The sequence below is a fragment of the Protopterus annectens genome, chromosome 14.part0, assembly GCF_019279795.1.
Source record: "Protopterus annectens isolate FY-2018-M chromosome 14.part0, PAN1.0, whole genome shotgun sequence".
Taxonomy (NCBI): Eukaryota; Metazoa; Chordata; order Ceratodontiformes; family Protopteridae; genus Protopterus; species Protopterus annectens.
Window position 1 is genome coordinate 779,995,785 of NC_056748.1, and position 23,029 is coordinate 780,018,813.

General features: G+C 39.3%; 1 protein-coding gene across 1 annotated transcript in view; it reads right to left on the reverse strand.

Annotated features, from left to right (window-relative positions):
* RGR (retinal G protein coupled receptor) overlaps window positions 1-22,592 on the reverse strand; it is a 272,329-nt gene extending 249,737 nt beyond the window's left edge. The window contains exon 1 of the mRNA XM_044056521.1: window positions 22,411-22,592. Coding sequence (XP_043912456.1) covers window positions 22,411-22,489 — 79 coding nt within the window. The 5' untranslated portion in view covers window positions 22,490-22,592. The remainder of the gene's footprint in view (window positions 1-22,410) is intronic.
* Between the last annotated feature and the right edge of the window lie 437 nt (window positions 22,593-23,029).

Here is a 23,029-nt window from a genome sequence, read left to right on the forward strand (position 1 = left end):
CAGTCCATAAGCCAATTCACTATCCAGCTGACAATAACAGTTAATGCTGAGACTAGATAGTTTGCTTATCGTGCCTACATGTGGAACACTGCTAAAGGCTTTTTAACAAGATCAAGGTACAGAGTATGGAGAGTCTAGCCAGTATGCAAACCTTCTATAACTTGGTCAAAAGAAATCAACAACGTTGAGTAGGCCTCCCCTGCTCTTATCAAATCAACATTGTTTGAGGTCATGCATTTTAATTAGTTCAGAGATCCAGCATTCCATAACTTTGCCGGTAGTGCTAGTGGATAGGCATATAGTATCAGGATTTGCTGTTGGCCCACCCATTTGGAGAAGGACATATCAGGTTATTCTAAAAGTTTCAGGTACATAGACTGTGGACAGACTGAGTTTAACATGTACTGTTACATTGGGTTACTTACCTTTTTGCACCATTTTATGTGGTGCATAAAGTGCCAATTAGCATTTTCACGATTGGTGAACATATTAGTCTCCTCTTCCTTAGTAAATAATCCTTGTAAAATCTGTTTTTTTCTCAAGCTGATGCCACTGAAGCTTAAAGGTGATGTTTAACCTCAGTGACAACTACTCAGGAAAAATGAGAACTGTCTCCACAGACTTTAATGAACAGGTAAAGAAATGTGATTAGCATCTGTGGAATATCCCTGCTTCTGTGGAAGGTTGGGCGCCGGGCTGGCAACTTGAGACTGTAAAACTCCACTGCCAATCATGAGCGGACAGGTGATCCGCTGTGGCGACCCCTAACTGGGAAAAGCCGAAAGAAGAAGCAGCAGCATTGCAGAAGGAAACACTAAATTTGGTTGCAAACTTTTTATTGAATGTACATCCCAAAGTCTTCTACTTTAAACAAAAAGCCCAAATAAGAATGGATCGGGAAAGGTGCACTTCAGCACTTAACTAGTGTATTGTAGTTTCCAGTGGGTTAAGTGTAACAAAACACTATAACTAGATTTTGGGGAAGCTGAACAATGTGGTGCTTGGTACTTGCAAGCACCTGGCCTGGAAAAGTTTTGGGATCCACTGAGCTAGTGCCTTCTATCTGGAAAGAGCAGAAGCCACTTGATTAAAGGTGTTAACAGATGACACATTCAGGGGTCTAATATAGATGCTTTCAAGGCTGATGTATGCATGAAGCTCTAACATTTTTTCTGATTAAGGTTCTTGCACTGAGCACAGCAAGCTAATATTATTCAAATTGGAGTTTGGCATATGGGTAAATTCACGAGCTGAATATAGCCTAAAAATTACACTGTACAAGAACCAAAGGTTTTAGTCAGTATGCAAAAGTCATAAGCCAAAAGATGCAGATTGTTCCTGCCAAAGCAGGAGGATTTACTGACCACCTGGTTCCACACGGGCATATACTGGATTCAGTAGAATTATACCAGTTAAAAACAATTTACTGTAATCATTTTATCTCAAAATGTAGGCATAATTATTGGGGAGAGAATACTGATCAATATAAGTAGATTACCTTCCTTAGAGACACAGATGATGTGATGAACTGTATCTCACTGCAAATTCCCTTACTGCCTAAAGTATTTCACTACCATATGGCCAAGAAAAAAAGTCATACCTACATTTAGATAATGAAAGATCCTGATAATCCTTGCAACATTTATGATCCTAGAGGCTGGAGAAATTAGCGACAGTAATCAGAGACATAACTAAATCAGAGCAAAGAGAACAGAAGTCAAGGGTGTATGAATTCAGGTATCAATGGTGGTTAACTGTAGAACCAACTTCATAAATGAATGGTCATACTATATATGTGGTCACAATCAAGTGATGAATCATTAAGTGTCTGATAATTTAACTGTAGTAAGCTATTTGTTACATAAACAGATTTCTATAGTTTCAAATTCATTTATTTTTTTGGACTTGAACTTTGGCAAGACATTTTTTTCCTCTCCTCAGTGCAGGTGTCAGAACTTGCTACGGTTCCACACTAAGTATATCCTTATCCAGTTATACCCAGGACACTGCGGACAGATGCAAGCCTATGTGACCCTAGGGAGTTCAGCTTTGCAGTCTCAGTGATCCTCTCCATGAGTGTAGCTATGAATTTTCAATTTATGCACCCAGGAGCCATATTACATTTCTATAAAATGAGCAGCTTATGCCATGGTACTGCAGTATACACAGACATATCATACACACACAAACAAAAGGTGCAGATCATATGGTAGCACTGTAATGCATATTAAATGTGTTCCTAATGGACACTGTTTTTGGCTTTAGTATTTTATCTCCTTGATTAAGTCGCATAGACTGGCTATTGGTGTTGGTGCTACTCTGCAATGAGTCTCTGTACATCATGGTACAAACCCTTGTGCCACATCATGTTAGCCAGTTCCAAAGGTCCATTCGCACAAATGTCAATATAGAGGACCAACAAGTGTCAGTGCCTCAACATGACATGTATGTAACTAAGCACAAAGAAAGACGATCAAGACATGCCCCCACAGCAGCATACAAAGTATGTAATCTTTGTTTTCTCCGATTCTAAGAGTTCTACAGTTTTGTTTGTTTGTTTCTTTCGGCTTTTCCCGGTTAGGGGTCGCCACAGCGGAACTCCGGTCCGCTAATGATTGGCAGTAGATTTTTATATGCTGGCTTGCCGGGCCTTTATAAATTATACTATTAAAGCACTTCCAACCTCAGCTATATTCTCATCCTTAAATATCCATCAACTGGGCACACACTGCTGTACAGAAATACAGTTGCAAAATGATTTCAACATGTTCTCCAAATTGGTTACAAATTGGTTACAAAATAAACACCAAAATAATGTTTATATGCTCATTACATCTAATAAAATGTTGAAACCTGCAGGTAATATTAAGATATGCATTTCATCAGCTATTCATCCACAAAAAGTGCATACCTAAAAGCACCTTGTGCTTTTAGTTTATCCTTTGACCCGCTACTATCCTTTAAAGAGCATCTTGAACAAATGGCTGATAAAATATTGAATCAGGTTAAGCCATGCCATACTGCCATCCCTCTCATTTCAGATTCCAGTAAGAATAATCGGAATGTATTAATACACAAACCTGAGTATAGCTTTCTAAAGATTGCACAACATTCCACTCAAAACACTTACGTACGTCACACTACATTAAAATATGCAGATCCTCCACTCTAGTTGCCCATCCCCCCCCTTGCCAAAAATAAAATCAATCACTATTTGGCTACGAGTCACAGAATAGGCAGCCATTCTCTTATCAACAGAAACACAGCTTGCTATGTATCAGGTACAGTCCATCTGTGTTAGATAAATTAAATACAGGGATGCTGCATTATCACTTAAAACAGTTAAGTAGAAGAATTCTTCACGTTGTACAGACTGCCTTGGATGTTAGCAAGGAGAAAAGTATGCCCTCTCTTTCTCTCTCTATATCTGTATATATACAAATTTATGTAGGTACTCACAGATGTGCACACACCCATCAGCACCCATGCTGCAGTCTACTTATAAAAAATTGTATTTGATTTTTTGCAGTAAAACACATACATCTGTATTCACAGATGATGCACCAGCACAAACTGTCCTGAACCTGTGCACTAAATTGGACTGTTTTGCCTATTAGCTCTGCAGAGAAATTCACATTTCCAAAACATTTCCAACCTGTCATTACCTAGGACGACTAATTATTGTTGCACTGTGCATCTGAAACAACTATTCAGTTGAGGATCTATCATCTGTTTTGTGTAGAGCAGGTAGCAAGAAGAACACAAACAGACACTGACACCCCCTGCAAAGGCGCTCACACATGTGCGCACACACACACACACACACACACACACACACACACACACACTTACTTTCATTAGTCTCTCATGAACAGGCACTCAGACTCATTCACGCACTGTCCCAGGGCTATGTCATATGCACACATGCAGTCCTGCTCACACACACAATGACTTACCTGCATCAGAAATCTCCATTGTGTGAAGTGGAGACACTTCATCTTCCACAGATTCCCACCATTGAAATGCACAGGTCTGCAGAGCAAGACATCTGCCCACACTTATGTATTTGGATCTCTGCTCCCCTGAGCAGTTACATAGTATGGATGCCTATCCTCCAACAAGACAGCATGCCAGAAGGTTCACCTACATAGATCCCATTTATGGACTACTGTATTTGAATGCAGAGCTATGAACATTGCTGCCTAGAAGCACATTTCATGATGCTTTTAATATTCATAGACTCCATCACTGCCTATAAGTAAGATCACTTGTTCTTATCTTGCATACTTTGCAAGTTGAATATGAAGACCTAGCCATAAAATTTCTGTGCAATTACCTTCTGAGTCTGTGACATATTTTAACAAATAGCACAGTTTATAATTTATTGATTAGCACCTCTGAAAAAGTGAATTAAAAGCACGTCTCATTTCTCAATAAATTAATTAATTAATACACCTGATGTTTGCCACAGCAGTTTAAGAATAGTTTTTTGCCATTTTGGTAGTAAACACAACATCCATCAACAATACCTGCACATACACACACACACACACACACACGTGTTTATATATATGTGTGTGTGGGTGTAACTACATAAATGTGTGTGTATATGTATGTATGTATGTGTATATATATATATATATATATATATATATATATAGATTCACTTCACAATGCCGAATTACTGAAATGTTGAATTTCATATGGCTGAGACCATATGATCGAAGTTTCGAAACCTCGACATTGTAAATAAATCCACAAAAAAAAAAACCTTTCTCACCATTATTGCAGAGGGGCAATCCCCCCTGCACCCCCCTACACCCCCACTACTTAAATATACCAACTCTGAGATCGCACTTCTACTTCTTCTTTCGGCTTTTCCCGGTTAAGGGTCGCCACAGCGGATCACCTGTCTGCTCATGATTGGCAGTGGAGTTTTACAGTGTTGAGTTGCCAGCCCGGCGCCCAACCTTCCACTGAAGGCACACACATGCACATACTCACACCTAGGGCCAATTTGGAGTGTCCAATCCACCTACAGCATGTCTTTGGGATGTGGGAGGAAACCGGAGCACCCGGAGGAAACCCACACGACCACAGGGAGGACATGCAGACTCCACACAGAAGGCACCCCAGCCGAGGATCGAACTGAGAGAACCTCTTGCTGTGAGGTGACAATGCTAACCACTGCACCACCATGGCCGCCACAACTCTGAGATCGCACTACAGCGAGGAAAAAAGGAAATCTCCCATTCTGCTCTGTATGCAGTTCTCCGTTCACAATGTCGAGATTCTGAAACTTCGATCATATGGTCTCGGTCATATGAAATTCAACATTTCAGAAATTCGGCATTGTGAAGTGAACCCATATATGGGTGTAATACACTCTGTCAAATGTATGTCTGGAAATGTTGAGCATCAGCTCATTGAGTGTTCTTATGATGTGTGAGATGTTAATGCAGGTTAGTGGAGTTTTGTTGGTTAGGGTAGACTACGGGTTAGGGATAGGGATACTGCTGTGTTTGTGAACGTTCTGGGATGTGTACGTGCAAGTGTTTTGGGGTTATGGATTCATTAATGGCTACGTAAGGTGGTAGTTCTAGCATTTTGTATGTGCTGTATGTGCATGCCTGTGACTGTCTTGTGTAGTGCAGTGTTAAGGAAAGGATTTTTGGTAGGGTAATTTATAGAACTAAATTTAGGGACAGTTGCAGGATTAGGGTTAGAACAGGAGTATGGTTGCATAGGGGGTCAAACCACCATATCCTTTGCATTTCATTTCACTATATGTATTATAAAAATACAAACCCTGAAACCGATAAGACATTTTCTAAAGTGCTTTGTATCATTAACAATACTTTTGCAGTTTGCAGTCCAAAATGAGCGTCGCTCAGTGTACACTGCATACAATTTCCCACTGACTTTAATCAAGGAATAACAAAATATGGTTCATTTTAATTGTGCCAGTACATTCCAAATCAGTTCACAGGTTCATAGGTGCATACTAGGCTAATGGCCCTGGAGTCTTTACAAGCCTAGCCCATATGATTACCCTGGCATTGTGCCACCAAACCTTAGTTCCCAGTGCCTCTGTCAAGCAGAGCCACTGGAGTGATCCTCGGGGAGAATTTTCTATTTCCCATCCACTCATCAATTTTTCTCTTGAAAAGGGCCAGTGAGGCGCTCCGCTTGAGATGTACAGGAAGCCTATTCCATAGCATGGGCAGTCTCTGGGTTATAAACCTGTCCCTCCAGCTTGTTCTGTTGTTTGTGGTAATAAGACTGAGATCTCAGGAGCGTGCAGTGGGGAGGGATTGGGATTTCTTTAGATGTCGCATTTCTAACAGAGCTGGGTCAGACATGTCCTTCTTCCCTTAATACCAGACCCCCATAATCTTCTCCTTATTACTCCCTCTATCCAAAGCTATAAGCAATCAGCAATGACCCAAAAAATATATATAGAGAGAGTGGGTACTAGTGTTCATCTCCGTTTTAATGCAAGGTACTTAAATTGAATTAAATACAATTTCTTTCTTTTTTTCTGCAAAATGTCTTTACCTTCACATCTATTTAAATAGAAGGTGTTACAGTATTTGTAAAAAAACTTTGCTATGATGTGATAATTGTTGACTTTTTTTTATATATAGTTTAGGGTTACCACCTGTCCCACTTTGCGAGGGACAGTCCCTCTTTGGGCAGTTTTGTCCGGACAAAAAAAAATTAAAAATGGCAAATGTCCTGAGATTTTAGGACAACATTATTTCCTATATTTTACGTAATAGTTGCATAAAACAGTTATTCTGTATCTAAAATACCCAAGTGTTATAAGAAACAGAATAAGCAACTAAAATGCTACCAAGAATAAGCTTTTATTTAGGCAAAAAAGTTAAGTTCTATCCTTTGTACTGACCGTGGGTATGTGTCGGCCTGTAAAATCTAATGTTTGTATCGAAAATGTCCCACTTTGGTCATTTACAAAGGTGGCAACCCTAAGAGTACTTCTCTCTAAAATTGTACAACTATCTATTGTAATCTGATGCTGTAATTTTACTCATTGTCCAGCTTTTCTCCTCGGCCTCCACTGAAAATGGGTTTCTGACAAAAGTCGATAAATAAACAAATATATGGCGACACAGTAAAGTTAGAGCCAAACCAGTTCTTATAGCCTGAATTTTTCACAATTATGTTAGTAAAAGAATCCCCCGCATAAAGTCACTATATACATTAATCAAGCATACGCTAAGCGGTCACTGAACTTAAGACTATGCCTTTTACTTCGTTAACAAAACGAAAATAGACAAGCCTTTCCACCATCACGATAAAAAACGTGACATATTCACACGGTGCATTACTCTGAAGGAGCGGTCTTGCGCGCCTCCCCTTACCTTCGCGTGCTCGTTCTTGTTTCCTAGAGCCGGGGCGCAGCTGGCGATCTGATGTCGCCCTCGCTCCCTCCCTCCTTCTTGCGGCACTTCTTTTCCTGACATCGTACAGCTGGAATAGGCATGCAAATCCTTGAAAAGCAGCGGTAGCTAGTAAACGGAGAGTGTGTCTGACAGTGAACAAGAGTGAGCGTGAAAGAGAGCGAAAAGATGGCGGCAGCAGCAGCTCAAATCCCTCAGCAACCTGCGGGGGTAATAGCTACAGGAGGCTCGGCAAGCCGGGTATGGAATCGGTGCATGGGGCAGGTGTTCGACGTGGGGCCCCGCTACACACGGACCTGCAATACATCGGGGAGGGGGGAGTACGGCATGGTAATATTGCAGAGGGGATACCTCTGAGGAATGGGGATCCTTCCTTTTTTATCGCATTTTATTCTCTATGTACTCGTTTTCCTGTGTAGTATGAGAAAAGGCTGCTTTAAGTCTGAAGTTTAAGAGGATAATACGGTGTAAGTGGGTGCTGGTTGTGAGAACACCCTAACCCCAGACTTGACAGTAGCAGCAGTGTATGTGCTAGTCCTTAACGTTATTTGATCCTGGGAAAGGATCAAATAACGTTAACGACTAGCACACAAGTTCTGTTCACTCCGTTTTGAAATCTTAAGAATTGCATTTTGTGCACTATGTATCTGTTTCATTATGTTTTGCTGCAGTAATGTGCTTTGCAGAAACAATACTTTTCACACATTAAACACTGCTTGTTTTGAAAACCTCATTTCACAGCTCATAAATTATCTACACCGTTAATGCTTTCTACGAACTAGTGTTTTATGTATTAAACAGGCTAAGAATGTTTAGTCATCCCTATACTTATGTCTTTACCTCCCATACAAATGTTCCTATTTAGCAATGGACAATATTTTAGGTGAAGGGGTAACTACAATGGAGTGAAAGGGGGGGATCTCCATAGGTGCAATTTGGGGGGGGGGGGGTACCTGCACTGATGCACTGATGCACTGATGCACTGATGCACTGATGCACTGATGCACTGATTTATGTAGCCATCAGGACAGCATGGCTTCACTACAATTATGGCTCAGCTGAAGCACTTAAGTGGGACGTGTGTGTTAGTAACTGTACCAGTTCAGTTTAGAAAGTAGCTTGCTACAGTTGTAAGAGTAAAGAAGACTTTTTGTCTCTGCTTTTTTTTGTTGTTTGCTCAGGGACTAAAGTTTGAGGGCGATAGTTTGTACCAGTTCATAAGTTTGAGGGCGATAGTTTGGGGATCTACACAGGGTATCAGATTTGCTAGCTAAGCTTTGGTCCTGTCCCTCCTAAAATTGGACCTTTTTATGAATGGGTGGCTGATTACAGACCTCAAATACAGGTAATCATCAGGATAATGATAATCATTACAGTTACAGACTTATTCAAAAAATGTGTGGTAATTCACATTCTCTTCTTTGGTGAATGTTTTAAGTTAAAAGGACCAATATTTAGAGTCCCTAGCATGGGGTCTTTTTCCCTTGTGTTTTGCTTTGTTCCTAATTCTGGAGAAAGAAAATTAAAATGCTATATGCAATAAATATAAGATGAATAACTGATTTAAAACAGAGAAAAATATAATTTTGTTTGTTTAAGGTATATCATGGCTATCACTAAACTTAGAGCCCATGGAAATCTTTTTCTTTATACACACTAAGCAGCACTTGCACTTGAAATCTGTGTACTGATGGTCACGCAGAAATATTAACAACCTGAGGAGAATCACAACTGCGGATCACAGGTAGAAACACTTGAGTGAGTGCACTGAAAGAACTGTGGTGCTTACCGTACTAGTACTGTTCAATGAAAAGAACCTCCTGCCGTAAGGTGAGTCTGGGATTTCCTCCCCCTAGGTCAGTGAAACAATGAGTAGCTTACTCCCAACAGGTCTAACTTATTAATATTTGCCTTCTTCCTGCTAAAAGGTTTCCCATTTTAAAAATACTTAAAGAACATTACTCTACTCAGAGATAAGATTCTTAGAAACTGCCATTCTTATGGAACAGTTTTCCCATCCATGTGAAGCTAAGTTTGTTTATTACCCGTTTTAATTGTAACCTAGGCCAGTGGGTGGGGAACAGGAAATTTACACTGGGCCTGACACCCATGTCCCTTTATATATAGAGTAAGCTTATAAATGTCTGACCCTCAGTGTCCTACAGGATATCATTATTCTTTTGGGAAAACTTAACTAGGCTTAGAAAGGCCCCCTGGGTTGTTAGCCTAATAAAAATCTATGACTGTATAAATGCAGCTTGGAAAAAAAATATATATGCACTGCCTTATTTATATTTATAGTAAGCCAGTCATCCCTCCAGACGTACAGCTATTCAACAATATCCACTTCATCGCCAGCTAGCACCAGTTCAGCCACCCTGTAAAAAATGACAGATCACGCCACCCCCTTCTTCCAATTTTATAAAGAAATACGAAAGGACACTGTCATCCTACCCACCTCACCTCCTTGCTAAGCGATCTGCATTGCCTCAGTGAAAAGATTGTTTCAATATGATTTAAACATAAACTAGATGACTGGATTGGTATCATAGGTTCATAGGTAGATACTAGGCTATCGGCCCAAGGGCCTAAGTAAGCCTAGCCAAGAAGGTTCCCTGGCTTAACCGCCCAAGAAAGTTATTTTCCTGTGCCCCTGTTGAGCAGAGACACAGAAGTGATCCCTGGGGTGTATATCCTATTTCCCATCCACTCATCAAGATTTTTCTTGAATGCTAATGAGGAACTTTGCTTGACATATATTGGTAGATTGTTCCAGAGTATGGGAAGTCTCTGGGATGGGAATCGATCCCTCCAGCATGTCCTGTTTATTGTGGTGACAAGGTTTATGTCCCTAAAGCATGTAGCTTGGAGGGATTGGAATTTCTTTAGGTGTGGCATGTCCAACAGCTCTGGGTTTGACATAGCTTTATATGTTAGGCAGAGATTACCTCGGAGTAGGTGTTATGCTACGGAGTAAGTCTGGAGTTTGCCACTGTTAGTGTAGGGCATCTGTCTGAGGCCAGCAATCCTCTTTGTGAGGTATATCTGTGGCCTTTCCAGCTGCTGCAGATGTATTGTGAGGTACACTCCAAAAGGGGCGTTGTACTCTAAAATGGGTCTAACGATGTTGAGTAGAGGGGAACAATGACCTCTTTTTTCCAGGATAATAACCCTTTTGTGATGGTGTGCCACATAGAAGGATTTCCTGACTACTTGTGGCAATGTTATTATCAAAGGAGGGACTACTGTCCACCTGGGTCCCAAGGTATCTTATCACACATTCCGCATTAAGTAGACTGCCACCTATGTGGTAGATCATGGGTACAGAGTTTTTACCAGTGGGGTTGACAATGCCATTGGTACAGAGTTTTTACCAGTGGGGTTGACAATGCACTTTTTGTCATTGAGCTTGAGGCCATGGCTCTGACACCAGGCATCTGTCTCAGTGAGGCCCTTCTGTAGGATGTCCACATCATTTGGGGACTTGACTATGGCCCTTAGTTTGCAGTCATCTGTGAACTTCATTAGCCAAAGGCCTTCTGTGTTAGCCTGTACTTTAGAGAAGTAGATACCAAACAGGAGAGGTCCCCAGACTGAACCCTGTGGTACTCCACTTGTCACTGGTTTGAAGTCAGATTTGGAGTCTGCAACTTTTACAGTGTGAGTTCTGTCAGTGAGCCATTTAGCAACCCATCTTGTGATGTAGGGATTTGTACCTAGTTTAATGAGTTTAGTTATAATTCCAGAATGGGGGATGGTGTTGAAAGCCTTGGCGAGGTCAAGATAGGTTGTGTGAACTACCTTACCCTTGTCTACGGCTTTGATGACTGCCTCAAAGAAGTCTATCAGGTTCAGGAGGCATGATCTGCCTTTCACAAACCTGAACTGGGTGGGGTTCAGAGTTTGGAGGTTACCAATGTCTTTGTTTATGAGTTCCATGATGATACGTTCATGGCCTTACAGACCAGGCTCGTCAGGCTAATAGGGCAATAGTTCCCAGGTTCAGTTTTGGCTTCCCCTTTGTGAAGTGGGATAACTGTTGCTGTGCATCATTTAGTGGGCACAAAGCCTGACATGAGGCTATAACTGAACATGGTGCTTAGGTGGGGAGCCAGTTCGTTCTGAAGTTCATATAAACCGCAGCCTGCGATGTTGTCCGGACCCATGCATGCTGTGTTTTTAGCTTTAGAGAGTGCAGCTTTTACCTGCGTAGTTGTGATTACAGGGACTTTGCATTTTTCATGTATAGATATGGGCCCCTTAGAGGGTGAGAGTGGGGTAAAGTTAGCACTGAACCTATCTGCCAGGATGTTGGCAATATCAGTTGGTTCTGTAACTTCCGTGCCATTGTGCTGTAACTCAGAGATGATCTGGGTGTTGCCATTCAGATTCTTGACATAGCTATAGAATGCTTTGTGGTTGTCCCTAGAATCAGTGGCAATTTTGTTTTTGTAGCTAGCTTTAGAGGATCTTATAAGGGATCTCAGCTTCTTACTGAAACTGACCAGGGAGCTCTTCCACTCATTCGATTTTACTCTTTTGCAACAGTTCCTTCCTTCTGTTGTAGAGTTTGTTTATGGCAGAGGGACCACCAGATTGGCTTCCTTTTTTGGGGGGATAGCATCGTGGTTCTGTTTGGGATAGCACGATCCATGCACTCGAGTAAGTGCTTATAGAGTGCATTTGTGTAGGATTCAACAGTCGTAAATGTATTATCCGTCTGCATGGGTGTCATGAAGTTCACCACTTCTGTCTTAAGAAGCATGAAGCTGGCTTTGGAGAAATTTTTTACCATGGTTTCCTTAATGGAGGGTGGGGGCAGGAGGTGGATATCTAGGGTGATTAGCTTATGCTTGGATCTGACCAATGAGGAGTTGACTTCAGGTGTGGAACACCGGTCACTCATGTTGGTAGTGTCTAGGTCTAGGATATTGTTGCCCCTGGTGGGGGTGTGGATAAGTTGATCCAGTGCATTGGAATTTATGAATTCCATAAAGCGTTGAGTGAAGGAGTTGGTACATGAGTAGTTTTCCCAGTTAATGGTGGGGTAGTTGAAATCGCCCATTGTTAGGGTGTTTGGTTGAACCCTAGTATTTTCCAGTATATCAAGAAAAGAGGGGTGGGAATCCTGGGGCATGGTGGGGGACTGACTTGACTGGTAGACCCTTTTGAAGAAAGTGGGTGAGGCCTGAAGGAGAGACCTTTAGGGGCATGTTGTCAATGTGGTAGTTCCCTGAAGTGCATGAGTTTCCATAGGATACAAAAATGAAAGGTGGCAAGATGTGAATGTTCATAAGACCCAGTGGCTTTGGAATATGTATGAATCTGTAAATCAGTGATGACTCAAGGTATGAATTTTCAGTCCCTGGCAAGCCCTAAAGTATGCATTTTTGAGCATATTAAGCTATTTACTTGTAAACGCTGGATATATTTCCAGCATGCATAAGAACATACAAACACCCAGTCACAGTGATCATCATTCTGACACCACTTTATTTTAAACTGCACACATGTATATAGACTGTGCTTGCTTGCTGATATCCATGATTTCATGAAAGAGTGAAGGGTGAATAGCTGTGTTTGTAGATGACTGAAGTCTTCTATGTGGGTGCCTTGGAGGCTTAGTGAATGATTTATTAGTTACCTTACCATAGGAAGGTACAGTGGAATGAGACTGATTGCTAACTATGGTGGGAACAGAGACATGCCTCCAGTCAAGAAAGGAGCTGCACCTCTCACAGGTAAGGGAATGTAGGAGCAGAAAGTAGGCAGTAAACATGGGGCCATTCCTACACTGCCTATGAATGCCTAGTGCCAAAAGGCTAGTCGAGTGAAAGTTAAGATGAACTTGTAGCTTTGTGGTAACAGGCTGTGGCAGATTAGGAGTACATTGGGCCCTGGAGGTTTTCAAGCTATGTGCCTCCTACCCCTCTCACATTTTTGGGGAGGCATGTGCAAATGCACATGTTCATTTGTATTCATCTTCCAAATTTGAGTATTCAAACACTTGTCAATGTAATCCACTATTGACTATATACAGTGAATATAAAAAGTTTACACATCCCTGTTAAAAATGCCAGGTTTATCCATTATTGCCTATATACAGTGAATATAAAAAGTTTACACACCCTTGTTAAAAATGCCAGGTTTTTGTGATATAAAAAAATGAGACCACAATAAATAATTGTAGAACTTTTCCCACCTTTAATGTGACCTATAACCTTTACAATTCAATTGAAAAACAAACAAATCTGTTAGGGAAAAAATAAAAAAGTACAATAAGCTGGTTGCATAAGCTCTCTGTGAATCATGACTTTTGCTGTAGCAGGCAACTGAGTAAATGTCAGGAAAATCTTACTAGGATAGCTGAACTTTATTTCGGGTTAATCAGAGTCTCTTCAATTGATGGCAGGTGTGTACCCAAGACGACTGAATGTTGTAATTAAATCAAAAGGTGCTTCAACAAAGTATTAGTTTAAGGGTGTACACACTTATGCAATCAGCTTGTTGTACGTTTATTTTTTTTATATTTTTCCCTAACAGATTTGTTTTTTCAATTGAATTGTACAGGTTATAGGTCGCATTAAAGGTGGGAAAAGGTTTGAAGTGATTTGTTGTGGTCTAATTTTTTATATCACAAAAACCTGTTACCAGCTACTTTACTGTAGCCACTTTTTTATTTCAGTCAGACATTTGAAGTGTACACAGTCAAGTATTTCAACATATTGTAAAGAAATGTGCATTAGTCCTACAAAACTCAGCTAATGACTGTTAAATATGAGTATGGCAAAAGGTTCAAATGCAATTATTAGGTTAACAGCCCTATGAGGCCTTTTTATACCTAGCCATGTTTTCCCATATGTAAATGACAGGATAAATTACCCAGTGACATACAGTTGAGTATAGGTGGCCAAGCATTTACAAGTTGCCTCTCTCCAGCTGGGGCATAAGTGTGAGTACAGGGTAATTTCTGATAAACCATCCATCGGTCTAGGATGCATTTGAGTAGGGTCACATATAACATCTGCTTCAGATGGCTGAGAGGCATGTTCCAGAGCAGAGGTAGTCTCTGAAAGACCTACCTGTCCCTCCAGTGTGTTCTTTTTATGCTGTAAAAGAGGTTTCGATTTTCAGTCAAGTATTTCTAATGTTATACTTGCAGCTATTCAGATAGTTTATTAGTACTGGATTACATAATGCCTTGTAAGACAGGCATAGTTCACCTCTCAGTAGTATGGAGTCTGAATATAAAGATAAGGCTTTGAGGCTATCTGTGTATTTCATGTTGTTGACACTTTGTACTCTTTTTGTGAGGAACTTCTGGGGCATTAAAGTTGTTGTACATGCATGGTCAGATACATAACAGATGGAACATTGTACTCCGTGACTGGCCTAATGAGGGCTAGGTACAGTGGGACAATGGCATCTTTGGACTTGGATGACAGACACTTGCATATAAGGTGTGCAATATTGAATGATTTCTTTACAACAGTAAACACATGATGTTCAAAGGCCAGGTTACTGTTCGCATTATGTTCCCCTTGGTCTCAGGTCAGTTCCACTCATATGCACACCAGAGTCATACCAATAGCTGTGGTTCAGTGACCTGAGAGTGTGTGTGATCGGGTAGATCCTGGCTCCTGACAGGCAGCTGACAATGACCCTCTCCTTCTCAGCTCAGTGATGACCCTCTCCTTCTCAGCTCAGGGAGTGGAACATATGTGTTGTAGAATCTCCTATGACTAAAACATTTGTTTGCATGGAGGCTTGCCTTGGGGGGCGTACTAGTTGAGACACCCTGAGATGAAGGTGTGTGTGTATCATGGTAGAGTTTCCTTTGATATAATGTTTATCAGGTTGCTAAGGATTCCTACTGTTTAGCTGCATCTGAGAGGCCTTTGAGGTTTGTGTAGATTACTTTTAACAGCCTCAGCATACATGGTCTTTAAAGTGAGAAGTGGGTAGCCATTTTCATCCACAGCCCGCATACTCCACAATCATTGTTAACTATATTCAGTTTAAATATCTGATTGTGGTGAAAATAATTATGGTCATAATAATGTATTTCAGGTTTATTTTACACAAATACACAGTAGCCCAGGCATTCCAGTTTATTTCATATAAATGCATACTTGTCCTGCAACGCTAGACTGTTTAAGCTGATTAAATAACAAAAGGTAAGTTGCTTTCGTACATCACCCAGCAGTTATAGTCACTTTGCCAAGTACACGTCATCTGATTGTGGTAAAAATACTTCTCTTAGAGCAATAATTAGGACAAAGCCAAAAGAGGAGCAAAGGCCCACACAATATTGCTGCCACATACTTATTGTTTCTAGAATAAAAGTTTTTGCATTAGTATACATTTTCTGAAGGATTGTGAAGTCTGAAACTGAAAAATGTTTGACATTATTTAGGACTGCAATCCTCTTCCAGAAAACCACAATTTTGAGGAGCAAATCAAAATGAGGCAAAGTAAACGATATTCACCAAAATCAGGGGCAGTTTCAACTTGGCTTCTCACAAATAGAATGTAAAGCATATTTCAAACAAATGCAAACTAGTTTTGGAAAACCAGAATGCAAGTTGAGCAAACAGCAAGAGGGAAATTTACTTTCTTCCACAGTCAACCCCCCCCCTTACATAACTGTCATAATCAATGATTTGGCAGGAACACATTTTATGAGGTGATTTCACACACCTGTTGACCATCTGTTTTATCAAAGTACGTAAATACACACATTTATGTACATATATACATACATACATACATACATACAGATTCACATGTACAATATAAACATTTATGTATAGATTCACACATAATATATATACATATTCCCCACACACAAGCATACATGTATGTATGTATATGAATATTTGGCTCACCTTTGAAAGTTTGAAAAATCAACCTACCGAACGGCCTTTTGCGTGAACCGGAATGATGAAAATAGTCAGTCTGATCTGCACCGATGTTTGAAAATCGACAAATTGAAAACCAGATTCACTGATTTTCAAACTTCAATTCAAAAGACATAGCATAATGCATGGGGGCAAGCCCCCATGCACCCCCCCTACTTTAACTCCGAGGTCACACTACAGTGGGGAAAGGGTCCACTTCCCAATCCCCACTATAGTACACCTTGCACCAAAAATGCCGAATCTGCAATGAGCAAACGTTACTGTGCATTCACTCATTGCACGTTTGATGCATTTTGTTTTCAGCCTTCCGAGAATGTGAAAAAGTCTTTCCAGACTTTTGAATTTCACACATATGCATTACGCACATGTAAAGGTAAACCAAATATTTGATGGCCTGTGCTGTGATACATTAAATATTTATATCTCAAAATTAGTTATTGACATAAGAGTAATCTAGTCCTATACTATAGGATATCATAGGATCACAGTAGTTACAAGGCAAATGAGCCACAAGACCATTTCTTCTTTTTCGGTATCCTTGGTTAGGCCTTGCAGCTCTTTTCAAGGAATGCCAGTCCAGTCTTACCGGAGGTGAATTTATGAATACCCATCCAGTTGTCAAGCTCCTTGTTAAAGGCAGATAGTGTGCCACTCTCTAACCTGGAGAGGAGGTTTGTTCCAGGGATGGGGTTGGTACTGTGCAAGAAATTTATCCCTCCTTTTTGTATTTATTTGTTGGGGAACATTTAGATCCCTGGTCCTAGTGTTAGCTGGGTTGTTTGACTTATTGAGGATTTGTGCATTACATGACATAAGACCTCCACTTATTTGCACTTTCAAGACATGTAGTGTTATAAGTAACCATTTGAAGTGTTGGGAACTACTATAATGAGCCCCAAAACATAGAGACCAAATTGCTACAAAAAAAAAAAGGGCTTGCATATATGAAGTCTGATATGGCCATTTCTTTGAATATTCCCTGAGTGAGCTCAAACTGAATGCATATAAGTTTGTACCTCTGTTTAAAAAAAAAAAAAGTTTAAAGAAGGGATGTTCGAGATTTTGCTCTTCTGCATTTGCGATATTTTTTTCCTCATGTCATCTCTACATTTGAGTGCCAACATTTCAATAGGAAGTCTTTGTTGTACCTTGAATTTTAAACAAAGTATCGTTTTCAGCTTAGTTAAGTAAGGCTGACTCCATTTAAAAAATAAATCACAATAAGAAAGCAACATTAGTATTCACAATAAAAAACAAACCACATCATTGTAAACAACTGCTCAAAAGTACAAATTATCAAAAAAATTACATTTTTTTTTTTTGGACCTGCTCATGTACTCGTATATCTATATACATACAGATACATATATGTTGTTGTATCTTTTGGCTTTTCCCGGTTAGGGGTCGCCACAGTGCAATTCTGGTCCGCTAATGATTGGCAGAAGATTTTTACGTGCCGAGTTTGCCAGCCCTGACGCACAACCTTCAACGAAGGTACGCCCCTTCATGCATGAAAACACAGAAGACGCTTTAGCTGAGAATCGAACGGACGTCTTGCTGTGAGTCGACAATGCTACCGCAGCACCACCACCGCAGTCTATACATATACAATATATATACATATATATATATATATATATATATATATATATATACACACACACGCAAACACCAACTGTAAGACTGCACTGCAGTGGGGAAAGGGAAATTCCCCTGCAATACCACAATCTTGTGCAGAAATAAAAGCTAGTGTTTTAGAAATTGTTGTTATTGCTTAGGACGTTGCTATAACAGGTTTGGAATTATCATGCATTTTTCTGGAGGGTATGACCCAAATGCCTGTCATTGTTTAGTGACTGCAATCCTCAATGATTTGCTGGAAAACCACAAATGTTATAAGGAACATATGAAAAATATGATGTAAAATCAGGGACAGTTGAGAGCTATGTTGCATATGAACACACACACACACGTGTTTATATAATCATACACACGTACATATATCTTTTCATCCACACCTTTTTGACATTTTTGCACATGATGTCATATATACACACAGACATTATATAAACATTTGTGAAAATAATTCAAGTTATAGAGGAATAATTTTCTTATAGACAAGAATTCATTAGTTCATAGGACAATACTAGCTATTGGTTCGGAGGCTCTTATAAGCCTAGCCAAGAATTTCACCCATGTTCCCATAAAGTCAGCAACTGTTTCTAAGTAAAGAGGCTAATTTGCAGAATTAGTTATGTATTGTCTCTCTAAAATACCTCATTATTTCAGATGTATCCATGAGGTTACCTGAGATATTTGTACATAAAACAGTGTGTGATGAGTGAAGACTGACAATACTAAGGACCAGGCATAAATTTTACGACTACTAATTTTTTATAAACTTTCCAACCGAGAAGTCACCTAGGGTCCACTGGCTGGGAGTTTTATTCTTTTAATTAAAAAAAAAAAATTTTAATTTAAAAAAAAAAAAAAAAAAAAAGAAGAAAATTTTTTTAAGGGCATGTGTGCATATCTGTATGTGTGTTTAAAAGAGAGAAGACAGGTGTGACTCAGCTGTCCCAATTTTCACAGAATGTCTAGATTTTTGCCTCATATTTTTGGTCTGTCCCTCATAAAATGTCTGGCTTTCTGGATTTATTGCGGCAAATCAGTGAGGACAGAATTCACTAATTAATGATAGGACAGAATTCACTAATTAATGATAGGACAGAATTCACTAATAATAGGACAAAGTTCACTAATTAATTAATGATAGGACAGAGTTCACTAATTAATGATAGGCGTTTCAGTTTCATACTTCATATTCTTCAGGCAGTACATGATGACACAAAACTTTTTATTCTAGCTACTTTGTAAGTTTGTGGCAGTAATATTTAAGGTTTGTCCCTATTTTTGGAATGTCTCCCCATTCTTTTTGGCTTTTTTAGATTTTTTTTTTGAGTTAAGAGATTGAGAGGTGTGTGTGTGTGTGTGTGTGTGTGTGTGTGTGTGTGCATACCTCTCTACTGTCCCTGATTTTTATTGAAATTTTAGCTCTTTACCTCTTAATCCCACCTAAAAGTGGTGACTTTTGGAGAAAAGGTGATGAATTACACTTAATAAATAATAAGGGTTACAGACTTCTTTACTTCACAAAATGTATATTCACTCATATTCTGTTATATTGTCACTGTCTCATGTTACTAATACTAATATATGAAAGCATTCCTGATTGTTTCTGGATTTAGCCCTGATTCTGTTAGGATTTGTCCCTGCTTGGTTGAGAAATATGGGTAAGTGTGAATGTGTTTTATAAGAGGTAGGTGTGTGTAAAACAGGTAGGTAGCATACCACTCAACTGTCCAGATTTATGCCCCATATTTTTGGTCTGTTCCTCATAAAAAGTGCTGAAGTTACTAAATAATGCCAGACATTTGAGTTTCAGACTTCATATCCTTTAGAAAAATAGATACTAACACAAATCCTTCTATTCTAGCTATTTTCTAAGTTCACAAGAGCAATACCTATAATCTGTCCATACTTATTTTAGGCTTTATCCAGATTTTTTTGCACCAAGAGATGAAGGTGTCTGTGTGTGAGAGTGAAATGCTCCAGTTAGGAATAACAGGTGGTTAGTAATTTGCTTAGGCTCAAAGGTTAGTAATTTGCTTAGGCTCAAACCCTGTTTCTTAGTTACAGGAAACAAGAGCCTGAATCCTCGATCCCAGCTACTACCATTTGCTGCATTTTTCAAGGAATTTAGTTTAGTTTTAAGTGCATTTTCAAGGAATTGTGAGCTTCAAGGGAAGAGAAGTTTACTGCTGCTCATGCTAAGTCTGTTTTACAATGTGCAACTGCTTTGTTAAGCAAATGGTATCACTATTGTGATACAGAATTTTAAAGCAGTGTTAGTAGCCCAGCAGGTAGCATGCTTGCTTTTGATGTAGAAGGCTATGGGTTTTACTCCCACAGCATTTAAATGGATTGCTGAAATGGTATGGTATTTTAAGGAAGGTGAGGTGATGCAGTCCTGAGTATGTCCTCAGTACGAAATGTCTATTGATCATGAGCCTGTTTTCAGTTTGCCATCCATCACTATTGCAATATTACCAGCTTACCATTTTTTTAATGTAGCATAAGCAATTTATTCTTCAAGGGCAGTACACATGGAATTTGTAGATGAAACTCTGAAATAAAAAGTTGTTTGCTAGAAATAAAAAGTTGTTTGCTAGCAGCAACCTATTCATTAGTTACAGATCTCTCTGTTGTATTATTCAGATGAGTTTGACTTCTGCAGAGATTGTGCATATTGAATGATATTGGTAGATTGTAATGACAAAAGTTTGAGTGAACTTTTATGGTTGAAATGCTTTAAATTGGACAGTTTTGTCATTATTGGTTCATTATGTTTTGCTTAATTTCTTACTGGAAAAATGTTCAAAACAATAAATTTAAAACACGTTCTAAAAATGGTACTGTATTATACAAGGGATACAATTTAATAGAGCCAGAAAGATTAATCTAAGAGCTCCTGCATATTTGTAAGGTCCTAAAAATGTGTACATGGGGCCTAAAAAAAAAAAAAATCTGCCACTGACCAGATACATTTTCTCTGATTGTGGGTTTCAAGTGAATGTGTGGGTTTCAAGTGAATGTGACTTTCAAGGGCAGAGAAGTTTTAATGCTAAGTCTATTTTCATTGTGAGACTATTTGGTTTTGTAAATGTCTCAGTGTTTGTGCTATAAAATTTGAAATAAGTTTTAAATTAAATCAAAATAATCATTGTAGAAGTAAAACAGAAAGCAGCTTGCACACTAAGAGATTTGAACAGTGTTTATGGTAACTGGGGAGAAATATCCAAGTAATGGAACACTGGAATGGCTGCGGGGGGCCAGATCCATTAACCTGCCTTGGGGCCCCATTTGACCTTGATTTGGCTCTGCTGACTGTACAAATATATATTAAAAAATACAGTAGGCCCTTCATATCTCCTTTGCCCTCACTTGCTGGTTTGGACAACTATTCTCAGCGCTTCCTCTTTTCCTGTTTTATAAAATGTAAAGCATATTACAGTCTTCTTCAAAATAACAGTTCTTAGCGATTTCACTCAAGAATTAGAAAATGAGTCAGATATTACAGGGAGAAAACCATCACAGCATGTTTTTTCAGATAGTGGCATTCGTTACTAGCTAAAAAAATGAGAAGTTTATATTGACATGCATTTTTAATTATATGATCAGTGTAACTGTAGTGTTTGTCATGAATTTAAGGCTAATCCTCATTCTTGTCATTAAATGTCTTTTTTGTTTGTTTTTTAAATATTACAGAAGATCATGAGCAGTTTTCAAACCTACACTTCATAATATACAGTTTAGTGAAAAAATGTAATTAGAGAAATGCCTACTTGGACTATTAAAGGGGACCACTGGACAGCTGTTTAAGTGGGTCAGACTCCACTTTCTGCACATAGCTCTCAGCTGTCATGATTTTTGCCTCATATTGTTGGTCTGTTCGTCATAATTCCTCGGTAATTTGCCAAAAAAAAAAAAAGTTTCAGACTTTATAGCCTTCAGAAAATGTGGTGCCATTCTTGCAATTTTCTATGTTTATCACAGCAATGTTTAAAATTTGTCTCTCCCTTGGGCACCCCCCCCCAATTATTTTAGGCTTTGTCCAGATTTCTTGCTCTAAGTGATATGTATTCCTGTGTAAAGTAGCTTTAGCACGACAATGAAAGGTTGTTGCCTGCCTGTAGGATGTCACGTAGCTCTATGTTAAGAGAGCACCTGCAAAAACGATCGATAGTCTTGAAATGAGAAAACACATCCTTCAGGAAGGGATGCAGTTATTACCAAGGTAACCACATATTAGTATAGCGTAACTCAAAGCCCCCGTCCAAAAGCACAAGCTTGAAATGTGAGATTGCATATCAACTTAACTTTAGTTAATTATAATGGCTGTTGATACTATTAAGTTATGTTGTGTCGAGTCATTTTGCTCAGTCTGCTATTTACATGTTAAGTCTTAAAGTGTTAAGCCACATATTCCTTTACCAGCCACCTACCTTCTACAAGTAGTGCCGTGCCAATCCCAAATACCTCTAGTTCACTGAATCCATCTGGCAGTGGGTAGGAAGTCACCATATTCACTGGGAGGTAGGCTTGAACTGCAGGAGATCGTCAAGAAACGCAGTTGTCAAACAGCTGAGTCACACTTAACGGAGCCTAGACCTAGTGGTTTGTCTGAATTTTCTTCCAAGATGCAAACTGGGTGAAACTAGCCCTCTTAAAGGAGCCGTTCACATGATACCACATGGTACAGCTTAGCTAAATGCCTGAGGGGTTGTATTCTTCATTTATGTATGACTTAGCTCACTGTGGGAAATGAGAGGCAGCTTCTTTTATGTTGGTTGTAACAAAAACAGCTTCAACTTATAAGGTTTCTTTAAAGACTGAAACGTTTACTAGATGTTATGAGCCTGAAGGAATCACGATTTGTACTTTAAGAAAAAGAAAATACATTTTAACAGTTAGGGCATAAGTTGTTTTGAAGTAATGTACTGTTACAGTGCAACTATACCAGTACAAATCCACTGTTTTTCTCTGCCCCAGGTATGTGGTTTTATGAGCGTGTGTGTGTGTTTGTCTAGATCTAGCATCCAGCTTATACACGCATGTAGCAAT